This window comes from Malaclemys terrapin, chromosome 2, assembly GCF_027887155.1.
Source record: "Malaclemys terrapin pileata isolate rMalTer1 chromosome 2, rMalTer1.hap1, whole genome shotgun sequence".
Taxonomy (NCBI): domain Eukaryota; kingdom Metazoa; phylum Chordata; order Testudines; family Emydidae; genus Malaclemys; species Malaclemys terrapin.
Genome location: NC_071506.1, coordinates 171,062,168 through 171,089,780, shown reverse-complemented (window position 1 = coordinate 171,089,780; position 27,613 = coordinate 171,062,168). Strand labels below are relative to the sequence as shown.

At 42.3% G+C, this 27,613-nt stretch overlaps 1 protein-coding gene across 1 annotated transcript in view; it reads right to left on the bottom strand.

The window, feature by feature from the left end:
- Window positions 1-27,613, bottom strand: part of TMEFF1 (transmembrane protein with EGF like and two follistatin like domains 1) — a 207,409-nt gene that overhangs the window by 34,510 nt on the left and 145,286 nt on the right. Inside the window, exons 4-5 of the mRNA XM_054018571.1 lie at window positions 26,944-26,970; window positions 8,031-8,127 (exon numbers count right to left, since the gene is read on the bottom strand). Of these exons, the coding sequence (XP_053874546.1) occupies window positions 8,031-8,127; window positions 26,944-26,970 (124 nt within the window). The remainder of the gene's footprint in view (window positions 1-8,030; window positions 8,128-26,943; window positions 26,971-27,613) is intronic.

Below are 27,613 nucleotides of genomic sequence, written 5' to 3'. Positions count from 1 at the left end.
TTTTTACAGATTCAGACTAACACGGCTACCCCTCTGATACTTAACTCGTCTAAGTAATTTTTAATTTGTTCTTTCCTATTTTAGCCTCAGATCCTACCTCATTTTAACTGGCATTCACTATGTTAGATGTCCAATCGCTACTAACCTGTCTGATGATTACTGAAAAAAAAAGAGGCATTTAGCACTTCTGCCGTTTCCACACTTTCTGTTATTGTTTTTCCCCTCTCATTGAGTAATGGGCTTATCATAATAGCTTTCTCCACTAGTCAAGTTTTTTAATGGTCAGTGCCATAAAAAGACTATTATATTATCCCTTTTATTCCTGGACGGCGGCACCTCAATTTTACATAATTTCTTTACATGGATCCACTATTTAATTTGATTTGTTTTCCTATAAGTTTTACAATTTTACAAACAAGTGTTCAGGAGAAAAGACGAATAATTAAGGAGGATTATTCCGGCTGAACTGTGTTCACCAAAAATAAGATGAGCATGTTTATTAGTAGCTATTTAACTTTACTTTGTCATAACCTAGAAAGGCCTCAAAGGTTCTCTTGTGGTCGCTGAATAAAGTAGAAATATGTTTAATGTCAAACATCATTCACATTGATCTAAATATCACTAAAACATGTTTCCTTTCAAAAAGTGAATCTTGTTGGACATTAATCCAGAAAGTTCTTCCTAAGGATCAATTGCATCATGTTTCAAAACAGAGCTTTGACATTTTATAAAATAAGAGTGAGCATGCTCAGTACCTCATTTGCATATCTTATTCATTAAAAAAAACTGGAATGGGTAAAATTATAATCCTCTGTCAGGACTAATGAAATGCAATATTTGAAGTTTTACAATTGATCTGTTTTTGAGTTAGGTAAGAAAAATACATGCGATTTAAAATGATCTTTTTTTGCATTCTTTTAACTCAGAAATGGATAAATTAGTTTTTGCCAAAAAAGAGTAAGGGAGTTGAGGGAGAATCTCTTTCACTCCATGTTTCATCCTGGAAATATTTTTGTTAAAGTTATGACAGGCTTGTAAAAGGGTTTTTAATAAAAATTCTTTCTAACCCTTAATTAGCCAGTTACTAGAGTGTAACATGTCATTTTTAGAGTTATCTAAGGACTTTTCTAAACAGCAAGTAACTGAACTGCAAGCCAAGGTGTGAATCTATAGCCTACCAGCTACAGTCTCAGATTTTCACTGCACTATAGCCGAGTCGACATGGGATGTTACTGTGTGGCAAGCTGGTGCATTGTAGATTCACACCCTGGCTTGCAGCACAGTAACTTGCTCTGCAGACAAGCCCTAAGCAATGCTTTGGCATGATAAAGAGGGGGATGTACCACATAACAGAGTGTAAAAAGCAGAAGAGGCTCATTTAGTTCCCTATTAATATATGCTAATTTCTGTGATGGCAGATACTTTGCATCTGAAAAAATATTACAAAATACAAGATGGTTGTACTGAATTACATTGTCCCTAGCCCAAGGAAGATAAAGGGAAACAAAACTGACTTGGACAGCTGAACTGTGCAATCCTTGAATCCTCATTTTATTTAGTTTAAAACTAGGCTGTCGATTAATCATAGTTAACTCACGCGATTAACTAAAAAAAAATGAATCGCGATTAAAAAAATTAATCATGATTAATTGCACTTTTCATTGCGCTGTTAAACAACAGAATACCAAATGAAATTTATTAAATATTTTGGATGTTTTTCTACATTTTCATATATATTGTATTCTGCATTGTAATTGAAATCAAAGTGTATATTATTTTTTATTACAAATATTTGCACTGTAAAAAATGATAAACTAAATAAATAGTGTTTTACAGCTCACCTCATACAAATACTGTAGTGCAATCTGTTTATCGTGAAAGTGCAACTTACAAATTTAGGGTTTTTTTGTTACATAACTGCACTCAAAAATGAAACAATGTAAAACTTCAGAGCCTAGAAGTCCACTCAGTCCTACTTGTTCACCAATCGCTAAGACAAACAAGTATGTTTACATTTACTGGAGATAATGCTGCCCTCTTCTTATTTACAAAGTCACCAGAAAGTGAGAACGGGCATTTGCATGGCACTTTTGTATCTGGCATTGGAAGGTATTTACATGCCAGATATGCTAAACATTCGTATGCCCCTTCATGCTTCAGCCACCATTCTAGAGGACATGCTTCCATGCTGATGACGCTCGTTAAAAAATAATGCGTTAATTAAATTTGTGATTGAACTCCTTGGGGGAGAATTGTATGGCCCCTACTCTGTTTTACTCATCTTCTGATATATATTTCATGTTATAGCAGTCTTGGATAATGACCCAGCACATGTTGTCCATTTTAAGAACACTTTCACTGCAGATTTGACAAAACACAAGGAAGGCACCAATGTGAGATTAATCACAATTAACTTTTTAATCGCTTGACAGCCCTATTTAAAACATATTCATATTTATTATGTTGCCTTCAATTTCATAAGAGTTTTAGTATGTCAAAAAGGGACACATAGAAAATAGCAAGACAACAAAATTAAAGCTTAAAAAAGTAGATGCCATTTGGTACCTTATTGAGAGATCTGAACCCTCAGGAAAAAGTATGCCTACTTGATACTACACCTTTCTCATCAGAACATCCTAAAGAATTCACAAATATGCTCATGTTTCTGTTGCCAGTTAACTTTCCAGAGTTGCAGGTGTATATTGTGAAAAGGATGATTCTGTGTTTCATGCTATTACATCGGGTTTCAGAGGTTTGCAGATAAACGTAGAGATGGAAAAATGAATTAGGCATCCCTGATATCCATTAATGGCTACAACTTTTAATATTCGGACCAAAATGAAGGTATTTTATTGTTCTTTAGATTCTTTATCAAATCTGCATCAGGTGACGTTTGTTTCAGCTATAAAAAATTGACTCACTGTTCTTGCTCCTTGTAATAATATTAAAAACACATAGACCTAAATGCTCCTTGCACTGAAAAAGCAGTTGATTAAAACATTATACTATACAGATTAAAAACTTATACTACATACATATGTATGTTTATTTGAGATATTTGCAACAGTGTTTTAAATGTTTCAATACTATTGAATATAATATTGCATATTAGTAGGATTGTCTGTTACTTACTATTACATGAGCAAACACAACATCACTGAAAAGTACAATATAGGCTGGAAAAAGTTACAATGTAGTTTTCCTAGGGTATAACTAAGGGAAACCAACTATGGAGGTTTCAGTTGCTGCCCTACATTATTTATCCGCCTTAGCCTTTTTTACAGCTTTAGAACATACCAACCTCCAAGAATGCCTCAAATGTTATATTGGCATATCTGACTCCCCTTCTCACCAGGTTTCATTCCCAAACCATTTCAAAATTCAACTCAAAATACATTTCTTTTTTACTGCTAAATCTATAGTTTTTAGTGCCCATTATACAACAATCTCATACTACTCCAAACCTGCAGGAAACCGGACAAATTCAACAGGAATGGGTTTAATGCAGCAGCCCACAACTCTGTTAAATGAATTCCAAAACATATATGGGAATTAGAGTGAAGCTGCCCTCCCACCCTACTTTTTAACTACCAGGCAGTTATTCGGGTCCAGTGTGGTAAGATTATCCAGCCTTACTCCAGTAGCCTTCAACCGGGGATTCAGCCTGTGCTGAGATCCCTTAAACCCTCCTCTTGTATGGAGGATGAGGGTACACAGGAAGGTGACTGAGGGTTTGTCTACTCTTGAAATGCTACAGCAGCACAGCTGCAGTTGCACCTCTGTAACGCTTCAGTTTAGATGCTACCTACACTGATGGAAGGCATTCTCCTGTCAGTGTAGATAATCCACCTCCCTGAGAGGTGGTAGAATTCTTCCATCAACCTAGCACTGTCTTCACCAGAAGTTAGTCAGCTTAACTACATTGCGCAGGGATGGGAATTTTTCAAACCGTTGGAGTGATGAAGCTGGGTCAACCCAACTTTTTAGTGTAAACCAGGCCTCTGTCTGCGGAAACTTAAGACCACCCTGTAGTGAGGTGGTCTGGCTCCCCGCTGCCCTGGAGAGGGACGAGCCTCTCTGGACACCAAAGTGGGCGGAGCCAGCAAACCCTGCACCAGCCCCTCAGAGGTCAAGGCGCAGGACAGGAAGTATAAAAACCCAGAGCTCACTTGAAGCTCAGTCACTGGAGAGACCAGATGCCTGGTGGGGAGATCATGGCGATCGATGGCCAACCCGAGGACTGGCCAGACCAGCCAATGCCTGATGCTAGCCCGAATCCAGAGATGCTGCCAAGACACTGGTTTTATGGCCCATTACAACAATTTCTAACACCCCCTAATGCAAGCTAACCCTTGATTGTCCTACGATTGCAGAGTTGTTAATTGCTCACTTCATTTTAAGTGGTCTCCTACAACGTGCGAACATCTTATGCTTAACAATGTGTCCCACCGTGTATTTAGCTTAGACACCCTGGTTATCTTCTCCAGGCCTGAGGAAGAGCTCTGTGATGCTTGAAAGCTTCCACCAACAAAAGTTGGTCCCATAAAAGACATTTCATCAGCCACATTATCTCTCTTATATAAAAATGTGCTGTATTGTAACCATATTCTGTGCATACGAACTTGAGATTTTTTGTGCATGTGTTAATGCTTATTATATAGTATTTAAAAGCCTTTACATAAAAGTCTGTTTACTTCTAGAAATATATATTATAATTATCACTGATATATGAAATGAAAAACAATGATGAATTAGATTTCTAAGATGTTTCCTCAACATAATTTCTTTCTGCATTATTATACAGGAATATTACACAGTATACTAATTTGCATCCATCTGAACATTAAATTTTCCAACTGTGGCATGTCGTTTGTGACAACCATCTGCTCAGACGTCACTTTTCTCTTAATCAGTCCACTTAACATTAAAGTCAACAATAACAATTTCTGCAGAGACACTGTAAAAGTGATAAAGTTGTTTATATTTTTGCATTTAATTTACCATGCACTCCTACCACTTATGTTCTAACTAGATAACATTTCTGGAGCATCAAACAAAATGAAAAAAATACAAAACCCAATGTAAAGCCTGAGTTCTTCAAGCTCTGCATGTTCTTGCGTAATAAAAATGTGTTTCAGTTCTGATCACAGACCACTGGAATGTTATAAACTCTAATTTTAGTTAAAAAACTGAATTAAGAGCTATTTCAAGAATCACGATTCAGTTTCTTTAATGAGAATGAAAGTTTAAAAGAGCTAAACTTAATCTTGGGGCATAACTCAGTTGCACATAACAGAATTTGTTTTTAATCTATTTCGATAGATAGATAGATAGATAGATAGATAGATAGATAGATAGATAGATAGAGCATTGATAACTACATAAACAAAATCCCTTTGTGTCCAAATGAAGTTATTTATGTTGAAAAGTCAGGTATTCAAAAGTTAGGAAGCACGAGGATTAAGGTTGCACAGGCAACCTTAATCCTGCCCCTTATGTGTACATATCTGTGACCCAAGAACCTCTTGATGCCAACTGGCTGAGCACACAGGGTGACAGGGACCACCTGGGTTCACCAAAAGAATGTCATGTAAGGTTTCTAATGACAGCTTGCATTACACTGGTCATCATAATCATTGCAAGATGTATGTATGGAAAATAAGTGAGGCGTTATATATATATATATATATATATATATATATATACTAAAAATCATGTTCTTGAGGTCTGCAGTTAAAAAAGGTCATGCCTTAAACAAGCTTCTCCAGACTGGAGCTGGGAAACACTTATCTCCATGGCAGCCCATTGTGTATTGTGTGTGTTATCATAGCAATCTGTTAGCATACTGAGTCAAAAGCTACTTCAGAGATTGTGGAGACTTCAGAGGAAAATCAACAGGAAGAAGTAAACAGCACAAAGGGTGGGACCCTATTTTCAGGTGCAGCTCTAAGGTTTGGTCTTGTCTATCTGGGGGTGCAGAGACTTTGGGTAGGCTATTCTGTAGGAAAAAGGGAACATCCTGTGAGTTAAGTTTAGGCTCTAGAAAGCATGTTATGATTTTGTTTTATATGTAACCATTTGTTTCCAGTATTCTTACTTTCCATCATTTGAATCTTTGTTCTTCGACAATATATTTATACTACAAACAAAAATAAGTCTATCTAAGTGCTGGGTGTTAAGTGGAGTGGTGATCCTGACTTAAAACTAGTAAGCTGAGGTATACTATTCCTTAGGGAATAGGAAATCTAAGAATTTTGAGAGTGTTCAGTGGAACAGAGGCTGAACACTACAGAGGAATGCCCAGAGGAGTTGGCAGACTGTGTGTGCCTATCACTAACCTGAGAGACAAGATGGGTGAAATAGTATCTTTTTTGGACCAACTTCTTCAGGTCTGGAGAAGAGCTCTGTGTAAGCTCGAAAGCTTGTCTCTCTCATCAACAGAAGTTGGTCCAATAAAAGATATTACCTCACCCACCTGGTCTTTCTAATATCCTGGGACCAACATAGCTACAACAACATCACAAATATCACTAACCTGTACAACCAGAGTGAGGCCTGGAAGACAGTGTTTGTGTTGCCAGAGACTGGTGGAGTCAGGGAGCTGAACCACAAAAGGCACAGACAAGACATCCTCACACTAAGGGCAGGTGGTAAAAAGGTGCATCACAACTGTGGGTACCCTGGGAAGTATCACAATATCATGAAACAGTCCTTAATTACATCATCACATACTGTTTTTTTCCACAAGATCCCTGCCTCATTCAGTGCAAAGAGATGGATGGTGCTCAGGAAATGATTCATAAGAAGAGTTCAAAATGACATCCAATAAAGGAAATGGTCTTTCATTTTTGTATTGGAGTGTCATTTAAGTAAGGGCTGCTTCCCTTCTAATATATTCCAGTTGGGCTAAAGGGGACCGTTGCTCCTCAGATTTGTGACTTTTAAACAACTTTTCATCTCTAAAATGTTCTTTCCTTCACTACACCAAACTGTGTCCGATGCAAATACCTCTCCTATGATATTTCCCACAACACCTTACTCAGAGCCTCAGCAACTATAGTGCCAGTATTCATCATACAGCAGCCACTAAAGATAACCTCCTTCAGCACTGCAATGCCAATGTGTGACTACTTGCTAATCTGGAATGCAAAACCTTTTAACTTCTTTCTTCCCAAAGCCTAAAGGGCTAAAGCCTCATATGGCCACCCTGAGGGCTGTCTCTTGCATGACAACATATAGCACTGTCCTCTAAGGTACCAAACTAACAGCCTAAATATATTGTTAGATGCAATATAAATATGATGTAGTGTAATCAGGGCCTCAATGCAATCTAATTTACACATCTGCTTGTGCCCTATGGATTTTCTTTAAAATTCTCTAAAAGCTGTTCCTTGCATGGTCCTTTACTTTGAATTTTGACAACTGACAGATATTTTTCTTTTCATAAGAGGGGCTTCCCAAGGGTGTGTTTCAGAGGTCAAATGTCACAATGACTTAGAAAAAAATTACTGAATCAGATCCCAAGTTTAGCTCAATATTTTGATCTGAAGTTTATTTTGACAGAAATGACAGCCTTGGCAAATGCCTATACTATTTTATGGGCTACAGTAGATAATAAATCTGAACTGAGAAGTGGACTAACATTTTTGTGATTTCTTTTTTTTTAAAAGATTCCTTATTCCTTCTTACCTGACTTAAAAAAACTCATTAAAGCTATTTTATTGTAATGATATTGATAGACTCCTTTATTTATTCATATTTTAATAATGTATTTATAATGTCCTTAATCAGAAATCAAGCTGAAATGTGATATTTGTGCCAATGAAGTAAAAACCATTTGTGAAGGCTTTAAAGTAAAGCAGAAAATAAATACTTACATGTAGCTCCTTGTTTACATATATTCACGTGCAATTCTACCAAATAGCTGCAGGATTTCACATATGAAAGGTGAAGATTACTGTCAGGAATATTACCATGTTTTTATCTTTTTCTTTTTCCTTTGTTTTTTTGGAAGGAAACTTATTACTTACCCAACATTTTCTGCATCTTCATCACACTCAGCCCTGTATTTGCAAGCCCCACATTTGGAGTGTTTTCTGTGAACTTCTGTTCCAGATCCTTCATACTCTAAATAAAACAAGGCAGTGTCATCAGAAAATGTAACTTCTTTCACATTATGCTATGACTCTGTCTACACAAATTAGTTTGCCTTTCAACAGGAAAGCAGCTTGTAGGCATAGCATTGTCATATATTTATAGCACAGTCATTAGCCTCACTAGTATTACTTCTTCCAAAATTGGGCAACAACTAAGGTTTGATAGAGTGATAACAATTACAAGATAGCACACAAAAACAAAAAACAAACAAAAAAACATTGCTTCATTGGTTATTTACTACTCCTTTATTGTACAGAGTGATTTGCTATTGATTTTCCTCAGTTCTCTAAATCTGACACTAATATACATACTAGCTCATTTAAAGGAAACTTTATTTGCCACTAACACCATATAAAACATGCACCTTTTAATGCCATTTGACTAGTAATTTAATAATGTTCAGGTAAAGAACATATACATAGCCAAGCAGAAAGAAGGGAAAATATTTTAATTGAAGTTCTGTAATTATAGACATAGTTCCATATAACTACTTATTACATATAATGATTTTTTCCTCTGTGTATGCGAGGATAGATTTTCTTTCATTTTGTACTAGATTATACTAATTTCTCATAGTTTCAGCCTTATTCCTTTTCATCAGTGGTTTAGGACAAACAGAAGACCCAGTGCATTATCCTGATAAGATACTGGTAGAAATGGAACTTCCTGTAGAAGATAGAGCATATCTCCAAGGTTCAAAAACATTGGTCCTACAAGCAACAGCATTATTCTTGTGGTTCACACTGACATCACAGCTCATCAGTCACATGGGAGGAAAATGTAGATCCACAATGTTCTGATGCAGGACAATCTAGAATTTGATAGATGCCTAATTTATAACTGTTATGACACATTTGGTGGAATATTATAGTGAATAGTGTTATCTTTTTTTCTCCACGAGTTCATAAAAAATATCAAGCTGATCAATAAAAATATAGTTTTCAAATTCAAAGTGCAGAACAATGTAACTATAAGAATATTAAGCTCTTCAAAGGTACAAAAAGTTCACTGGGCCAAAAGTACTGCATTGTTAGAAGGACATGGTGTATTTTAAAGACATTATCACATGTCAAACCTTGCTTGTCCGATCACTGTGAATCTCTGCACACTACAGGATCCCTACACACCATAATGACCTACATTTCTGTTAATTGATTCTAAATTAAAAACTCACCATGAAAGCATAATATGAAAACATGTTTCATATTTCAAAGCTCACATTTTTTCTAAACTATTGTCACAGCTTTCTTGCCTTTATTAGTGGCCAAGTTAAAGCTAAATATAAAATCTACTTGAACCAAAAACACATTAAAAATCAAACATATTTTAATGTTAGATGGGCAATATAAATATAAAATTATCAAACACAACCAAAACTGTGTCTAGTTATATTTTATAACACATTTCTATTTATGCTCAGTGCATCTTAAAGAATTAAATCTGTCTTTATCCTTTTAAGAACACAATTTTTTCCATACTGGACTAAAAATAATATTGCAGAGAAATAGCTTAAAATAATGTGGTTAATTTAATGTCCTATTTTTTTTTACATTTGGAGTTCTGCAGGTAAATTTTCAATCTCAATAATACCATTAAAGGAACACTCCAACATTGCAATACAGTGAATTAAAAAAAAATTGTTTAAAATAATTTCAGATACTAACCTGTCCCTGAGTCACACTGCCAAATGTTTGTGGTTTATACAACCACATTTTCCTACTTTTAAAGTGATTTTCTCTGTTTTGTTGACTTTTAAAAGACTCAAACAGGGAAAACTGACTATACTGAAACAGTAAAATTGACTATAGAAAATACAAAATGTTGTTAAAGATAAAGTTAGTAACAGAGAGAAGTATTTTCTCTCATCTCCTTCTCTTATAGTAGTCTTGTGTGCTACTGGCAACAACAGTCAGTTAAACAAATTAAGCTAGAAGTGTAAATTCTAAGTTGTTGGTATCCCTTAAATACAGCATGCCTGGGAGTATGGAACAGGAAGAAGTCCCCTTGTTCCTATACATGGCTTCTTGGACCTTGGGTGTAGAGGCACCTGGAGCAGGTAAACTGGGATTAGATAGATAAAGAGATGAGTAAAGTCTTGGCTCCATTTCTTACTCAGCGGACAGCACAGCTGAGAAAGCATGAGGAGTGGTGGATGTAATAATTTATAGCTGGTATAACTTCAGATTCATAGATTATAAAGACAGAAGGGACCATTGTCATAATCATAATCTGACCTCCAACAGACCATAGGACTTCCCTGAATCAATTCCTGTTTGAACTAGAGCACACCTTTTGGAAAAACATCCAATCTTGATTTTAAAGTTTCCAGAGATGGAGAATCCATCAAACCCTGGGCCAATTGTTCCCTGGTTAATCATCCTCATTATTGTAAATTCGAATCTCATTTCTAGTCTGAATTTGTCTATTTTCAAATTCCAGCCATAAAATCTTATTATGCCTTTGTCTGCTAGATTAAGAGTCCTCTATTATCAAATTTCTATTCCCCACATATTTATAAACTGTGATCAAGTCACCCCTTAAACTTTTCTTTGTTAAACTAAATAGATAGTCTTGCACTATAAGGCATGTTTTCCAATCTTTTAATTATTCCTGTGGCTCTTCTCTGAACCCTCTCCAATTTATCAACATCCTTCTATCATAGATTTCAAGGCCAGAAGGGGCCAGCTGCAACAATCTAGTCCGACCTCCTGTAGACTAGACCTTCCAGGCCATAGAACTTTCCCCAAAATAATTCCTAAAGCAGATCTTTTAGAAAAACATCCCATCTTGATTTTAAAATGGTCAATGATGGAGAATCCACTATGACCCTTGGTAAACTGTTCTAATGGTTAAGTATCCTCACTGTTAAAAATGTACACCTTATGTCTAGTCTGAATTGGTGTACCTTCAATTTCCAGCCTTTGGATCATGTTATATCTTTGCTAGACTGAAGAGCCCATTATTAAATATTTATTCCTAATGTAGGAACATATAGACTGTAATCAAGTCACCTTGTAACCTTCTCTTTGCTAAGCTAAACAGCTAAATTAGTTTTCTTGCAGTCTTCTGGAACTTCCCCAATGCTCCAATACTTACTGAAAAATCAAAGGTTCATGAAATTGGCCCTTTTCAAACATCATATATATATATAAACACAACAAGGAGTCTGGTGGCACCTTAAAGACTAACAGATTTATTTGGGCATAAGCTTTCGTGAGTTAAAACCTCACTTCTTCGGATGCATAGAGTGAAAGTTACAGATGCACATACTGACACATGGAGAGCAGGGAGTTACTTCACAAGTGGAGAACCAGTGTTGACAGGGCCAATTCAATCAGGGTGGATGTAGTCCACTCCCAATAATAGATGAGGAGGTGTCAATTCCAGGAGAGGAAAAGCTGCTTCTGTAGTGAGCCAGCCACTCCCAGTCCCTATTCAAGCCCAGATTAATGGTGTTGAATTTGCAAATGAATTTTAGTTCTGCTGTTTCTCTTTGAAGTCTGTTTCTGAAGTTTTTTTGTTCAATGATAGTGACTTTTAAATCTGTAATAGAATGACCAGGGAGATTGAAGTGTTCACTTACTGGCACTTACTGGCCCTGTCAACACTGGTTCTCCACTTGTGAAGTAACTCCCTGCTCTCCATGTGTCAGTATATAATGCCTGCATCTGTAACTTTCACTCTATGCATCCGAAGAAGTGCGGTTTTAACTCACGAAAGCTTATGCCCAAATAAATCTGTTAGTCTTTAAGGTGCCACCAGACTCCTTGTTGTTTTTGTAGATACAGACTAACACGGCTACCCCCTGATACTTGACATATATATATATATATATATATTACTTGTTTGGAATTTATTTCATTTGTTATATTCAAAGAAAATAATGTCACGAGCACTTGTATCTAAGCTACCACTAATTTTTAGTACTGTGATAATTTCCTCTTTATCTGTCAAGATGAGGTCTAAGCTAGAATTCCTCTATGTTGGATGCACCACTTTGTCAGTTAGGCAATTCTCATCTATAGTATTTAGAAATTCTCAGGATGTTTTAACATTGGCAGCATGAGGCCTCTAGCATATGTAGACTTGGTAGAATTCATTTTTTTTTATTTCAACAGCTAATATTGATGCTTATTTTTATGCATATTTTCTATTTTTAATTTAAAAGTTTTCAGAGTTGCAAGAAACTATGAGGGGAACAGACAATAATGTAATGACAGTAGATGTGGAGATTCAAAAAGTTAAAGCTTTATAACTGCTAAAGCATAGGTTTCAGAGTAGCAGCCGTGTTAGTCTGTATCCACAAAAAGAACAGGAGTACTTGTGGCACCTTAGAGACTAACAAATTTGTTAGTCTCTAAGGTGCCACAAGTACTCCTGTTCTTTTTGCTAAAGAAAAAATTGTCAACATCACATATCAAAATATACACAGTAAATAGCCTTAAAACAAACTGTGCTAAAATTGGTGTTATCATCAACAGAAATATTTTTATTGATTTGTGTGTGTACAGTGAAATCAATGTTTACCAACATTAACTGAAAAAAATCTAATCCTTCCAGGCCTAAACATGTGTCACTCAGATTAGAGTCCTCCATGATCACAGAGGTTTCCCTCCTCACACCACACATTAAAGAAAGGTGCTTAGAGAGCTGGTCATCCTCTTCTCTAGTGTGATTTTGTGGTCTGTAGAAGACACCAATTAGTACCAATTTTGTGCTTTATCTGTTGGGACATTGATCCATAAACATTCAAGAGCATTTTCTTCCAAGCTGTCAGTGACTCAGAAACAGGTAATGCCATTTGTGACAGAATGCCACTCTCCCTCCCTTTTTACCTACTCGATCCTTTCTAAATAGGTTATAATCATGGATTTCTACATTCCAATCATGCGAATTATCCCACTAGATTTCAGTAATACCAACTAGATTGAATTTATGCTCATAAATGAGCAATTCAATTCCTCTTGTTTATTACCCAGGCTTCTGGCACTGGAGCATAGGCAATTAAAGAATTTCTTCTGTTCACATCCTGTGTTGTCTTGATTAATTTTGTTCTCAGCATCTTGATTTTGTTCTCCATGAATGCTCATTTGTCCCCTCTTTTCCCACTCCTACTTTTGTTACAGGCCCATCAAATTAACATACACACACACATACACCAGCCCAGGCTCACTCTCTTGGTATTTCTACACAGCAACTAGACATCTGAGGCTGGCCTGTGCCAGCCGACTCAGGCTCATGGGGCTCAGGCTGCTTCATTGCTGTGCAGATGTCTGGGCTCTGGCTGGAGCCCAAGCTCTAGGATGCTGCAAGGTAGCAGGGTCCCACAGATCAGGCTCCAGCCCAAGCCTGGAAGGCTACACAGCCCCATGAGCCCGAACCCGCTGGCATGGACCAGCTGCGGGATTTTCTTTGCTGTTGTAGACATACTCTCTGAGTCTGAATGTCTCCCAGGGCTACCCCGGGTTAGTGCAGCATACACACCCATACTTTGTTCAGGGTTGTGCCTAAAGTCACACTCCAGTCCTATGAAACTGAAATATAAATAAACTGTACCAGAATGGAGTGACTAGGGTTTATGGAGTTGTGGCCAGTCTTTATGTGACCATGCAGAAAGGACTGCTCTCTGACCTGCACACCCTCCTAAGAACTGAAGCCTCTGTGTTCTGAATACAAGGGCTGCTAGAGAGGTGTCCCTCTTAGGAGCAACTTACCAAAAAGGGGTTGGGAAGTAGGGGGAACCAGAGCTCTATCACTCCTGCATGCTGACCATGTTGTGTGCTGCACCTCTTAATAGGGGTGTCGCCTATTGTGCTCCTCTTAGCACAACTAGGCACAAAAATGCCTCCCAATGCACCTCCTTGAGGCAGTGTAGCTCCACAACACCCCTTACCAGAGGCTGTAGCTAAAGGCTACGATCTAGTGACTTGTCTGACTGACAGATTATGGAAATGCTATTATGATGCCATAGTTAAGGCTGTATTCTGTTTTGCAGTTAATGCAAGCCTTCAGCCTCTTTGTCTACAGATGTCTACACTGCAATCAGAAGTTGGCTTCAGCATGTGTAGACATCCCTGAGGTAGCTTTGATCAAGCTAAGTCCAATAACAATAGCAGCAAAACTGCAGCAGCATGGGCTGTACAAGCCCGCTTGTGACCTGGGTATGTACTTGAGCGGCTAGCCCGTGTTGTTGCAGCTTCACGGTTATTGGTATTCAAGCTAGCTAGATCAAAGCCAGCTTGGGTATGTCTACACATACTGCAGTCACACCCCTGACCGCAGTGTAGACATACCCTTTGTTTTATATGAAAAACAGCATATTTATTCTGAATGTTCATATCTTTCGATAAAGTTGAATTTTCCACTGGCTTACGTGCTTCTAGTCTTTATGTAAGGAATGGTTACCAATGTGGAAGATCCTGTTCATTGTCAAACTGTTTGCCCAGTTTAGGAGCAGAGTTCTCCTCTTCCACCCAGCACGGCCGGCTTTAGAAACTATGGGGCCCAATTCGAATACCCGGTGGCGCTCCGGGTCTTCAGTGGCACTTTGGCGGCGGAGGGTCTGCTCTAGGTCTTTGGCAGCATGGGGTCCTTCACTCGGCTCCGGGTCTTCCGCGGCACTGAAGGACCCCCCACTGCCGAAATGCCACCGAAGACCCGGAGCGAACCGCAGCTGGGTGAGTAAAAAAAATTAAAAAGGTGCCTAAGGTGCAGGGCACTCTTAGGCGCGGGGCCCGATTCCGGGGAATTGGCCTAAAGCTGGCCCTGCCACCCAGAGATCCACACCTCACTGATGGAACATCCATCATTCACCATAAAATACCACACAGCAACCTTAGCTCTGCCCCAGTAGGGGGCAAGCCTCCCAGCACCTTTGCCTTCAACCATGAGATCACTATAGATCAGGAGTCGGCAACCTATGGCACGCGTGCCAAAGACGGCACGCGAGCCGATTTTTAATGGTGTGCCATTAAAAATCCTGCCCAGCCCGGCCCACTCTTCTCCTCCCTCCACTCCCCCCCGGTGCAGGGGCAGGGGGCAGGAGCATAGGCGTGCGCACGGGGTGTGCCCAGGCACACACTAATGCAGGGGTGGGCAAATGGCCCCACTCGCCCGGCGTGGCAAACCGTGGGGTCCGCGCTCCCGGGCCGGAGCGCCCGGCCAAGTGCAGCAAGCTGCCGGCCCCTCCCCCGCCTTTCCCCCTCCCCTGGAGCCATGCCACCGCGTGCGCAGCGCTCTAGGGGCCTGGGCTGCGCGCTCACGTGGGGCAGTGTTTGGCTCCGCGGGGAGGCAGACACGCTCCCCGCTCATCCGGAGCCATGCCGCCGCACGCACGTGCAGCATTCTGAGGGGCGGGGCTCCTGCTCCCGTGGGGCAGCGTGTCTGGCTCTGCGCAGAGCAAAACATGCTGCTAGGAGCCTCATGGTAAGGGGTCCGGGGGGTTGGATAAGGGGTGGGGGCAGTCAGAGGATAGGGAGCAGGGTGGGTTGGATAAGGGGTGGGATCCCAAGTGGGGTGGTTAGGGGCGGGGGGGGTCCTCTGGAAGGGGCAGTCAGGGAGCAGGGGGGGTTGGATGGGGCATGGGAGTCCTGGGGTCTGTCAGGGGGTGGAGGGTGGATGGGGTCAGGGCAGTCAGGGGACAGGGAGCAAGGAGGGTCCTGGGGGGGCAGTTAGGGTGGGGGGTCTCTGGAGGGTGGTGGTCAGGGGACAAGGAGCTGGGGGGGGCCTGTCAGGAGGCAGGGGTGTGGAGAGGGGTTGGGGCAGGCAGGAAAGGTTGTATGAGTTGGGAGTTCTGGGCGTCCTGTCAGGGGGCAGGGAGTGATTGGATAGGCATGGGAGTCCTGGGGGTCTGTCTGGGGGCAGGGGTGTGGATAAGGGTCAGGGCAGTCAGGGGACAAGTAGGGGGTAGGGTCCTAGGGGGGCAGTCAGGGGACAAGGAGCAGGGAGACTTAGATAGGGGGTGGGATCCTGCGGGGCAGTTAGGGGCAGGGGTCCCAGGAGGGGGTAGTCAGGAGACAAGGAACAGGGGGGTTGGGAGTTCTGAGGGGGGCAGACAGTGGGAGGGAAGTAGGAGGGAGTGGATGGGGGCAGGGCTAGGGCATGGCGGGGGCAGGGCTAGGGCAGGGCTCCCTGGGTGCACACTCTAATGAAATGTGCTGCACACACCTATGGGCAGAAGCTAGGAACTGCAGGCTCCCCTGCCTCTTCCAGTAGCATGCTGGGTTCCTGTCCCTCCTCCGCCTCTCCGTCCCTCCCTCCCTGCCGGCCGATAAGCTGATGGCCCTTGTGAGGGAGGGGGTCAGGAAGAAGCAGAGTCAGCATGCTCACTGCTCCCAGCAAAGGCAGAGAAGAAGCGGGGGCAGGGCCTTGGGGAAGGGGGGTGGTGGAATAGGGGCATATCCCCTCCAGCCCCCTGCCCTGACCCCCCTCACACACACCCAGTCCTCTGCCCTGAGCCCTGATCCCCCCTCACACACACGCAGCCCTTTGCCCTGAGCCCTGCAGCCCCACACACCCCCAGACCCCTGCCCTGAGTCCTGTACCCCCATACACACCCAGCCCTTTGCTTGACTCCTTCACCCCCCCACAATCCCAGCCCTGACTCTGGCACCCCCACACATACTCAGCCCCCCCACTCTGACACCTGCACCCCCCTCACATGCCCCCAGCCCTCTGCCCTGACTCTTGCACCCCCCACATCCCCACCCCAACCCAGAGCACCAAACGGGAGCTCCTGAACACCCCCCCACACACACACATTCCCACCTGCACCCCTCGCACCAAATGGGAGCTGCCCGGGTAAGTGCCCCCCACCCAAACCTCCTGCCCCAACCCTGAGCCCCCTCCCTCATTCTAGCTCCTGGCCAGACCCTTCACCCCCAGCCCTGTGCTCAGTATACTCCCACCCTCAGCTCAGTACAGAGAGAGGAAGAGAATGGGACAGAACCAGGGAGAAGGTAGGTAACCACTGTACGTGGGCAGGGCCGGGACCCCGGACTGGCAGCAGGCTGAGAGGGTCTGGCAGCCGGGATCCCAGCTGGCAGGAGCTGGCGGATGGAACCCCTGAGCAGCAGTTGGCTGAGCCGCTCAGCCCACTGCTGGTCTGGGGTCTCGGCCGCCGGCCCCGCACAGCCCACTGCTGGTCTGGGGTTCTGGCTGCCGTACCCTTGCCAGCCGGGGTTCCGGCTGCAGGCCCTGCTCAGCCCGCTGCTGGCCTAGGTGAACAGAACCCCAGACCAGCAGCGGGCTGAGCGGGCCGGCGGCGTAAGATCAACATTTTAATTTAATTTTAAATTAAGCTTCTTAAACATTTTGAAAACCTTGTTTATTTTACAATACAACAGTAGTTTAGTTATATAATATATAGACTTATAGAGAGAGACCTTCTAAAAACATCAAAATGTATTATTGGCATGCGAAACCTTAAATTAAAGTGAATAAATTAAGACTCGGCACACCACTTCTGAAAGGTTGCCGACCCCTGCTATAGATAATGGCAGGAGAGACATTTTCTCTGTTTAGCGTGGTTGTGAGTTTAGGGACGGGGGGGGGGGGGGGGGAGTTTGAAGACTGACATGCCTTCTGAGGCAGAATTAAGGTAGGAGTGTGTTGTCTGGCAGTTGTTCTAGTGATGAGGTGTGTGACTCAGGGTGGAGGAGTAGAGGGTATGTTAGATGCTTTCATTTTTCTTTTCCTTGCTTTTGTAGTTCTGTGTTAGGTATATTACATATCTGGCAGATTTAACTCACAAACAGTGTTCTTATGTATTAACAATCAGTTATGTCAGACAAAGTTAACATTTTTGGTAGCATTTGATGCGTTTTCTCTGACTGCATAAGAATCACCATGGAGGACTAGTTTTCACAGGAGCCAGTTCCTGATGCTCCAAAGGGAAGCTAAACAACTTCAAAAATATGCATTTGGCAAACTATGCACCAACATACAATAGTGAGGAGGTAGGAAAGTCACCATACGCCCAGAAGAGTAATGAGGGAGCAGTCCCTGCACTTTCATGAACACAGGCAATGCAATTATGCCAAGCCCTTTCAAGGATAACACAGTGGGGAGTGAAGTCCTCATTCTCTGCCCCCTCAGATAAGGACCAGACATGTGTCTCTTAGCCTCTCTATGGTCCTGATTGTGATACCCTTACTTAGGATAGCAAGCACTAACCCAGGAGATCACTCACCCAGAAGTCATTACTAGCTTAAGTACTAAAGGCTGCACAGTCAGGCCCTCTATATTTGTCTTCTTTCCTTGCCTCACAAGGGTGTTGTGAGATTTTGTTTTGTTGCCACTTTTACTAACTTACAGAAATAAATGGGACTAATAGGGGTTTAAGGCACTATTTAGGACAGAATCAGGCCCGTAATGTTTGTAAATCACTCTGAGACTCTCAGATTGGAGTTGCTATAGAAATGCAACGTCGTATTATCCTTCTTCGCCTTCTGTAACTGACATGTTTAGAAAGCTGCAAAAATTCAAGCTTTTGACATTTATAAAATATAAAGGTTTTGAAATCTGTATGTTTACACAAGCCTGACTGTGTGACAACCATGGGTAACTGTTGTGCCCAAGGAGGGTAAGGAACAGATGGTAGTCTACTAAAAAGCACATACTGTCTATCATTTTATTAATTATAAAAAGCAATCTGCCAAACGTTCATCACAAGATACTTTAGCTCCTAAATTTCAGAGAGACTGGGAATTCAAAACAAATGATTTTAGTAATAATTAATTTCGCTATCTGTATTGCAAGCATGCTATTTCCTCAGTTTGAAAGCCTGAATTGATCAGCTGCCATCTGTCTAAAATTAATTTTAATACATAAAATGCACTTGCTTAGATAAACAGACACCTGCTATATGTATTTTTACTCCGAAAGAGAAAAAAATTAATTCTATGCCCATAGCATGACACTTAGAAATCTTGCCCCCTGAGGGTCTAGAAGGTTTAAGAGACTGGTACTAGAATATGGAACCTTTCACCTTGAGGTCAGTGAACTGAATCTGAAGAGCAGGCCTGAAGTGACAAAGTCATTACTGTCTGATAACTATTTGATGGCCTATCTGACATAGATTGGTGGTTTCAGACTTGTTCCTAGTGAACAGCTGACAATAGCACAAAAGCAACACTACCAAAACAGGCACTAATTGGAATCCTCGTTGGCAGTCTCAGCAGAGAAGTTAAGGATTGTCGAATCAGAAGAGAAGAAGTTCTGGTATGTGGAGAAACAGTAAGAACTGCCCAGAGGAAACAAGCCCAGAGGATCTCCCCTCATATGAGCTATTGTCTGTCACTTTGGACCAACTAAGTATCTCAGCAGATTTAGATGAGCCCCTGGAGCCAACCGAACCTCTAAGTTGGTGACTTCAGAACTGTTGCACTCTCCAACCACCAATGGTAGTCTGAGAAAGCCCTCCAAATAAGACAAGATTGAATAACACCCTTTAATTTGTCTGACTTGTCTACAATCCTCCTTTGTGCATCACAATAAACAACTTTGACAAAATTGAACCCACCGCCCCCCCCCAAAGTTCCCCTTAAAGACTTAAATTCATATCCCTACTTACTATCTATCCTAGGTGATGGGCCAAAGTGGGTGCCGATGCACTGGTATATTCAACCACTGAATATTGCACTCCAATCTGGGCAGGCAGTTCACATAACATATCTCTCAATGTGCAGCCTGATGCTGCAATGAGAATTATAACTAGAACATTAAAATCAACACCCATTCAATGGTTGCCCACTCTGCCACATACACCCACACCCAAAATACACATACACACCTCGTGAATACAATCAAATCATGAACTTCCCAGCCTGAACTTTCCAACTTCTGAGGACCTCCAGAACCTTCCAAAGACACATCTGAAATCCCACAAATCTTTTGGGGATTGGGATAAAGTTCTTAAAGAGTCCTCATTCAATCCTGAGGCACACTGAGCAGAATTATGGGATAATGCTAATATACCAAATAAACATCTGATTGCTGACCCCCCCGCAAGCCCTCCAATGAACTTCCAGGCTTTAACCTCCTCAGAAACAAGGGTCTGTATTGAACCATTTCAGAACATCGAATGGCACATGCTATCATCTCTTACATGGCTAGAAGTTGCCAGAATGCACAATGTGACTGTGGACACCAGGCACAGAATATGGACCACATTGTAAATTAGTTCCCACTTTGATCATTTGCCAGTGGCATCTCAGACCTACATTAAGCCACTTCAGACACTACACACTGGCTTGCTAATCTGGACTTGGTGACTTGAACGTTGCTAGTCACTGCACGTGCCATACAAAAGTAGAAAAAAGTATCCCTGGTTTGCAACAAAATGGAACCAGTGGGGTTGCATAGGTTGCAAATCCAGGAGAATTTGGCCCAATGGCCCCTATAGTTCTCCTGCAGTTGACTCACCTGCAGCAGGACCAATGCAGTGCTTGGCCCTAAAGTGCCTTTAGCAAATAAGCAGGGGATATTGGGGTAGGTTAAAACCATGGGCTACAAATACTGGAGCTGCTTCATGGGCTATTCTAAGAATTTTGTTTTCCTGCTCAATTTACTGGATCAAATTCTGCCAAGATTTACAACCTATATAACCCCACTGATTTCATTTTGTTGTAAATCAGGTATACGTTGTCCAATGTTATGGGATGATCGATAGGGACATGAATTTAAAACTGACTCCTCTTTTGCTGAAGCGAAAACAACAGTAACAAATCATATTTATTGGAAGAAGACTATAAAACAATTAAGACGATGTGTTTTGGCAGTACAGGAAAATTGTTGAATAATATTGATATGAGCTAGGTGACACATGGTTATGGGTTGAGTAAAAACTTTGTTGAGATTGAGGATTATGAATGCACCCTTCAATTAACATAATTGTAAAGATAAATTAATCACAATCCCCCAGCTAAAACAAAAGGGGTTGTGAACCTGCCTACGAGTTTTGGATTGTGTGGGCAGATGGGGGTTTGCTGATTATTGTTTTGGATGAGAGAAAATGTGAGAGAAAGGGGGGGAGGAGATCACACAACTAGAGAGAGAAAGAGACAGCCTGAAGAAATACAAGCAGCAGCCTGTAACAGTGTGACCGTGAGAGAAACTTAGAGAAAGATTTTGGGTTGGGGGCCTGGCTGAAAAGAAGCTTGGGGCTACTCCTTTTGCCCATGGTTCCTCCTACACTCAGAGAATCAGGACTTTGTACATTCCTTGTAATTAAACAAGACTGCATCAAAGAAAATACCCAGACTCCATCATCAATTTTGCCTCCAAAATGGAATATCCCCTACTGAAATATCCCCAGGACCCGAAACTTTAACTAACTGCTTGGTCAAAAAGGGGTAACTATGTATAAAATTTCAAAAAAGTACTTGTCTTTATATGAATTCTAAAGAGTTCCAATATTTTCAGGGATGAACCTCAGTAACTAATGTTTCTTTCAGTAAGTAGGTGGGGGCATAATAGCACATTAATGAGATTTTCAAAACTGCTTTATCTTCTGAAATAACATCCCATACTCTTATTAATTGGCATTGGACTCTAATAGCCACAAGTGATCTACAGCTGAATTTCATAAATTCAATCAGGCTAATAAAAATAATGCATTGTAAGTTCAGACTTCTGTCATGAGCAAAATGGTAATTTTTTTGTGACTGCTGATGTGTTGTGAGAGCACAAGAGATCGAAAATTGCTTATCCAAAATGTCAAAGGGCAACCTAGATAAGTGAAAAAATAGGTGGATGATATGGCTGTCATTTCACTGTCAGGCATACTGCAAAATGCTACAACTCCTACTGCTTCATTCTAACATCTTAGTGACAGTAAACATGATTTGGCAGAGAGTCCAGCAGAGTAGTTACATGATCTTTGTTTTTTTTTTTTGTGATACATGACAATTTAGGGAAACATTGTCTGAGCTAATCTACTGTGGAACAAGTCTTTTTCCTGTTGGAAATCTGCTCTTTTGGCACAAACATCATTATATTTCAGATTATCCTATTCTCAAGTAGGAGGTATTCTGTGTTGAGTCAAGTTACAGAATAACTAAGGAACTGGCAACTGAAACAAAACCACATGAACCAACACCACAAATTTAAATCATACCTAGTGCTAGCAATCTGTTGAACAATGACCTCTTTTAGCATTGGAAACCCTAACAGTCAGATTCATGGTGATTGTAGGGCAGAATTTAGACTTTTACTATTACTCTACTCAGGTGCAAAAATCTACTAACATTACCATCAGAGGGTCCTGTGGCACCTTTAAGACTAACAGAAGTATACATCTATTAGTCTTAAAGGTGCCACAGGACCCTCTGTTGCTTTTTACAGGTTCAGACTAACACGGCTACCCCTCTGATACTTAATATTACCATGGATCTGGACAGCAACATCCACATTTTCTGAGCTGCGTATGATCAGTTACACATATATCCTAGTGTTTGCAGTTACCACAACAGCATACACTATCATACATGAAGGTTAGATACATAACTGGCATTTACCACGATTAGCATCTGAAAATTGGAACCTGTAGTGATTTGAGGACTGTATTGAGCTTGCAAGCTATCACTTTGCAGGGAAAAAGTGGTGGGGCTTCCCATTCCCGCTTGCAGGCTAGGGGTATCCACAGGGAAACATAAGGTCGGCAGTCATTTAGCAGACACACAGCATAAAGTACAGGAGGGTGAGCTGTGCCTCTGTTTTTGGGAGCACCCAGCGTTTTGCTCTATTTTGGGTTCTTGTGTGTTATTGTTCCGCTCTTCTGAATTCTAAGAAATAAAGCAGTTGTGATGGATCTGCTATGTAGATGACTACAACTCCCATCGGCCCCCTCCCCACTGTACTTTCCTTTCCTCTAGCCAGACAAAGGGAATGCGGAAGGGTCCTGAACCAGGAAGCGGATGAACTCTGTTAGGAAGGAGCTGCTGCATGGCTAGTGAGTAGGGTTGCAAACTTTCTAATTGCACAAAACCAAACACCCTAGCCCTGCCCCCCGCTCACTACATTCCCCCTACCTCAGTAGCTCGCTCTCCCCCACCCGCAGTCACTTCAGAAATCAGGGGTGCAGGAGGTGGATTTAGGCTGGGGCAGGGGGTTGGGGAGTGGGCTCTGGGCTGGGGGTGCAGGATTTGAGGTGGGGCCAGAGATGAGGGGTTTGGAGTGCAGGAGGGGGCTCCTGGCTGGGAGGTGGGGACAAGGGATTCAGAGTGCGGGAGGGGGCTGCAGGTTGAGGCAGGGGGTGGGGTGTAGGAGGGCTCTGGGCTGGGGCTGCAGGCTCTGGGGTGGGGCTGGAGATGAGGGGTTTGGAGTGCAGGAGGGAGCTGCAGGCTGGGGGGTGGGGCCGAGGCATTCGGAGTGCAGGAGAGGGGTGCCGGGGGGCGGGGGTATGGGCTCTGGGTGGGGGTGCAGGCTCTGGGGTAGGGCTGAGGATGAGGGGTTTGGGGTGCAGGAAGGGGCTCCAGGTTTGGGGGGGTTCAGGGCTGGGGCAGGGGGTTCGGGCTCAGGTTTACCTCAGGGGGTTCCTGGTCAGCAGCGCACTGGGGCTAAGGCAGGCTCCCTGCCTTTCCTGGCTCCAAGCTGCGCCCTGGAAGGGCCAGCAGGTTCAGCTCCAAGGTGGGGGGTGGGGCAGGAGACTCTGCACACTGCTCCCATCCGCAGGCACTGCCCCCCGCCCCCAGCTCCCATTGGCTGCGGTTCCCAGCCATTGGGAGTGCAGAGCCTATGCTTGGGGTGGGGGCAGTGCATGGAGCCCTGTGGCCCCCCCACCAAGAAACTGGACCTGTTGGCTGCTTCCGGGGTTCAGCGTGGTGCCAGGACAGGTAGGGACCAGACTGCCTTAGCCCTGCAGCACCTCTGACTGGACTTTTAACGGCCCGGTCGATGGTGTTGACTGGAGTCGCCAGGGTCCCTTTTCAACCGGGCGTTCTGGTCAAAAACCGGTCACCTGGCAACCCTAGAGGAGCTGCAGAAAGGCCGGATGCAGAGAGGAATCCCATGAATTGTATGCAGAGCTGGGTGTAGAACAGACTGTGACTGCTGAACATTACAGCAGGGTGCAGGTCTGTATGGGGTTTATGGGGGAGCAGCAGTTGCTGGGCAGGGAGCCAGTGCAGAGAGGCCCCATGAGAGAGACACTACTAAGTGACCCTGGCTTGGAAACCTGCATGCTCCTATTTGCTTGAATAGAGACTGGAGAGGGCATGACATGCACTATAGAGACTGGAGAGGGCATGACATGCGCTAGGCCCGAAGAGCCCCGACTCTCAGTTGGACTGCCCCAGGGCCCAACTATTTATTGATATTGCTCACTTTGAACTTTAACTGTTTAAGCCTCTGTATTTGCAACCTTTCCCTTTCCTGCCAGCCCTAGTAAAATACCCTTTCACTTCGTTATGTGTCAGAGTGGTTACTGGGACCCACCAGGGTTAGTATCTACAAGGATTAGCTGTTGAAACACCTACAGTGCTTGCCTCCAAATCACAATACACCTGGCACAATACTGGCATCTTGGGGGCTTGGTGTACTCCGGCCCTGAGCAACCCCAATAATTACATAGTGTTACATTGCAACTTTCCATCAAGAGTATTTTATGTTTTTTTATCCAATTTCTCTGTATGTATGCTGTGAACATAACAGAATCCTTATCTGGAACCACCTAAAATTCTCTTTGAGCTTTGTATCTGTCTTGCATAAAACCACCCGACACTGGGTAGGCTAAGATCGCCAACCAAAATGGTTGAAATCTTCTTGGGGACAGACTAGTAGCTTGCTACCCTCTCTGGTGTGACTGGGGTGAATACCAGGATTGCTCCCTCCTCTGGTATTAGCATATCTCCATTTTTTCCTCTTCTTCTCCCCAACCTAAGCTCCCTGTTCAGCTCTCCTTCTGTCACTTTCAATTTATTCTCCCTGCCCCCACAAACACAAAGTGGGCTCTCCTCCCTTTCTTTTCCACTAGGGATTCTCTCATCCTCTTCTATCCTACTTTTTCCTCTGTCACTGCAGTATATGAATGCTTCACAAACTTTAATAAAGTTACCCTCATAACACCCTTAACATCTTGAGGTGTGTGGAGAAATAAAATGTACACCAAGATTAAAAAAAAAAAAACCCTAAGGAGCCTTTTTATGGTCATTGCATGATGTCCCTACAAGGCAGAATTAAGACTGTTTGGGTGTCAGAACTGTGGACAACATTAACATTCAGATTTCTTTTAAGTTTATCTTTAACTCTGAATTTCTTGGGTTTGTAATATTTGTTCTCAGGATTATTACAACATCCATGTAATGCTTTACCTTAAATTACTGATATGTACTCAACCTCAGCTTTAGTTTAATATCAATTTTTTTGATAATCTTCTTAAATTCTTGTCCAGAACATTTTCCAAGGACCCAAGGAAGGACAGACTCCATCACTTTGTCACACACGGAGAAATAACATGACACGTTGAAGACCAGCCTAATCTTTGTTTGTAGTTCCTTTTCCTACAATGCAACTGCCTGTTAAGCAGCTACAACTAGAGCTAGAGTGAAACAAGACTATATTATTCTGTCATCATATGGTATCTTCCAGCCAAATGCTTTTAAAAATTAAACTTAATTTTAAGAAGATTTGTTTTGTATGACTGTGAAATCATAGTGAATTCCTCTCAACATATGATCTCTTCTAAAACTGGAAGCCAAGTTAAAATCAGGAGCTATGGGGTGAATTAACATCACCTGTATCCTCTATATTGGAGATGCAAGCGGGTGCTGAGGCAACTAGCCAACAAAGCAGAGTAGAAAAGGGAACAGGTGCAATGGAGTGATGATTGTCACCTGTTGGTGAAGAGGATAATATTGCCCCAGTTCCCTCTCAGTATGTAGAAAAGAAAAGCTAGCTCCTGACTCCTTGTGAGTTAAATTTAGGGTTTAGTCACACAGCAAAGTAAATAATCATTTTCCACAATAGCAACTTTTAATGTAATTAAAGATATTTTGAAATAGTAAACAACATGGGGTGCTGGATGCTTTAGGGCAGTGGTTCTCAGAGCTGGTCCGCTGCTTGTTCAGGGAAAGCTCCTGGCGGGCCGGGCTGGTTTGTTTACCTGCTGCGTCCGCAGGTTCAGCGGCTCCAGGACAATGGGGGCTGCGGGAAGGATGGGCACCACATCCCTTAGCCCGTGCTGCTTCCCACAGCCCCCATTGGCCTGGAGCGGTGAACTGCGGCCAGTGGGAGCCGCGATCAATGAACCTTCGGATGCGGCAGGTAAACAAACCAGCCCAGCCCGCCAGGGGCTTTCCCTGAACAAGCGGCGGACTGGCTTTGAGAATCACTGCTTTAGGGGATTTTTCTCCCAAGAGCATTGGTTCAAATCTGCTCTAGGTCAGCTGTAATTAAGACCTGGCCTATGTTAGAGAAGCACCATTGTAACTCTATAACTTGCCTATAACAAACTTTGCAGACTCATCTAGCTCCTCATGAAACGTACTTTCTCCCAGGCAGGGCAGAACTGTTCAAAGCAGGCAATGGAATGATCCAAAAATGTGATTGGGTGCAAATAGATATTATGCAACAGTTTGTGCAAGTCATCGTGGGATAGGTACAAACTGCCATAGAATGGCCTTGATGTATTACTAACACCACAATGGGTTTTTCATGCTGAAAGAATTTAAAAATTATCTTTTTTTTCATAATTTACATGAAAGAGTGTTCCTTTAACTAAAACAGACTTAAGTACACACAAAAATGTACTACAACAGAAAACAAGTGCAATTGTGACTGTGTACTTACCTCCTTCTCCTGATCCAGAACCATTATCTGATAAGGAAATAAAAGGGGGAAAAAATCACAACATTGTCCCAGGAATAGCTCTTCATTCAAGAACTGTCATTGCAAAAACATTATACAAATATTACACATCAGGAGCCAAGTATAATAACAATGTCTCCCATCATATCAGGCATCACTATTAGAATTTGTCCAGTCTTATCATACACTCTTTTCCCTACCTGTCAAGGTAAATTTGCTCTAAGAGCAGCAGTGTTTTTTGTATGTGTTGCTGAAAAACATTGCTGCATCACTGACAGAAGTTGGTTCAATAAAATACATCATTTCACCTAGCTTGTTTCTCTTATTGCTTTTAAGTCCTTTTTAAATTATAAAAGATTCCAAGTTGTTAAACAAAAACTGCCTAATAATTTACAATTTGATTTTTGTAATCTATTTAACAGCGGCTACATTTTTACTTTAAACACAGCCCTAGGCTAGGGATGGTGCATAAATTGCATGACTCTAGAAGTGGCCTCAGGAGTCATTGTGACTCGGTATGTCTTTATGGCAGAGTTCGCTCAACTTACCTATTCTAGCTTGGTGTTAACTAGCCTCCAACTGAAGTGGCCACACTGTGAAATAACACTGGAGCTGACCAGTGATTTGATTAGTAACACAAAGTGATTGGATG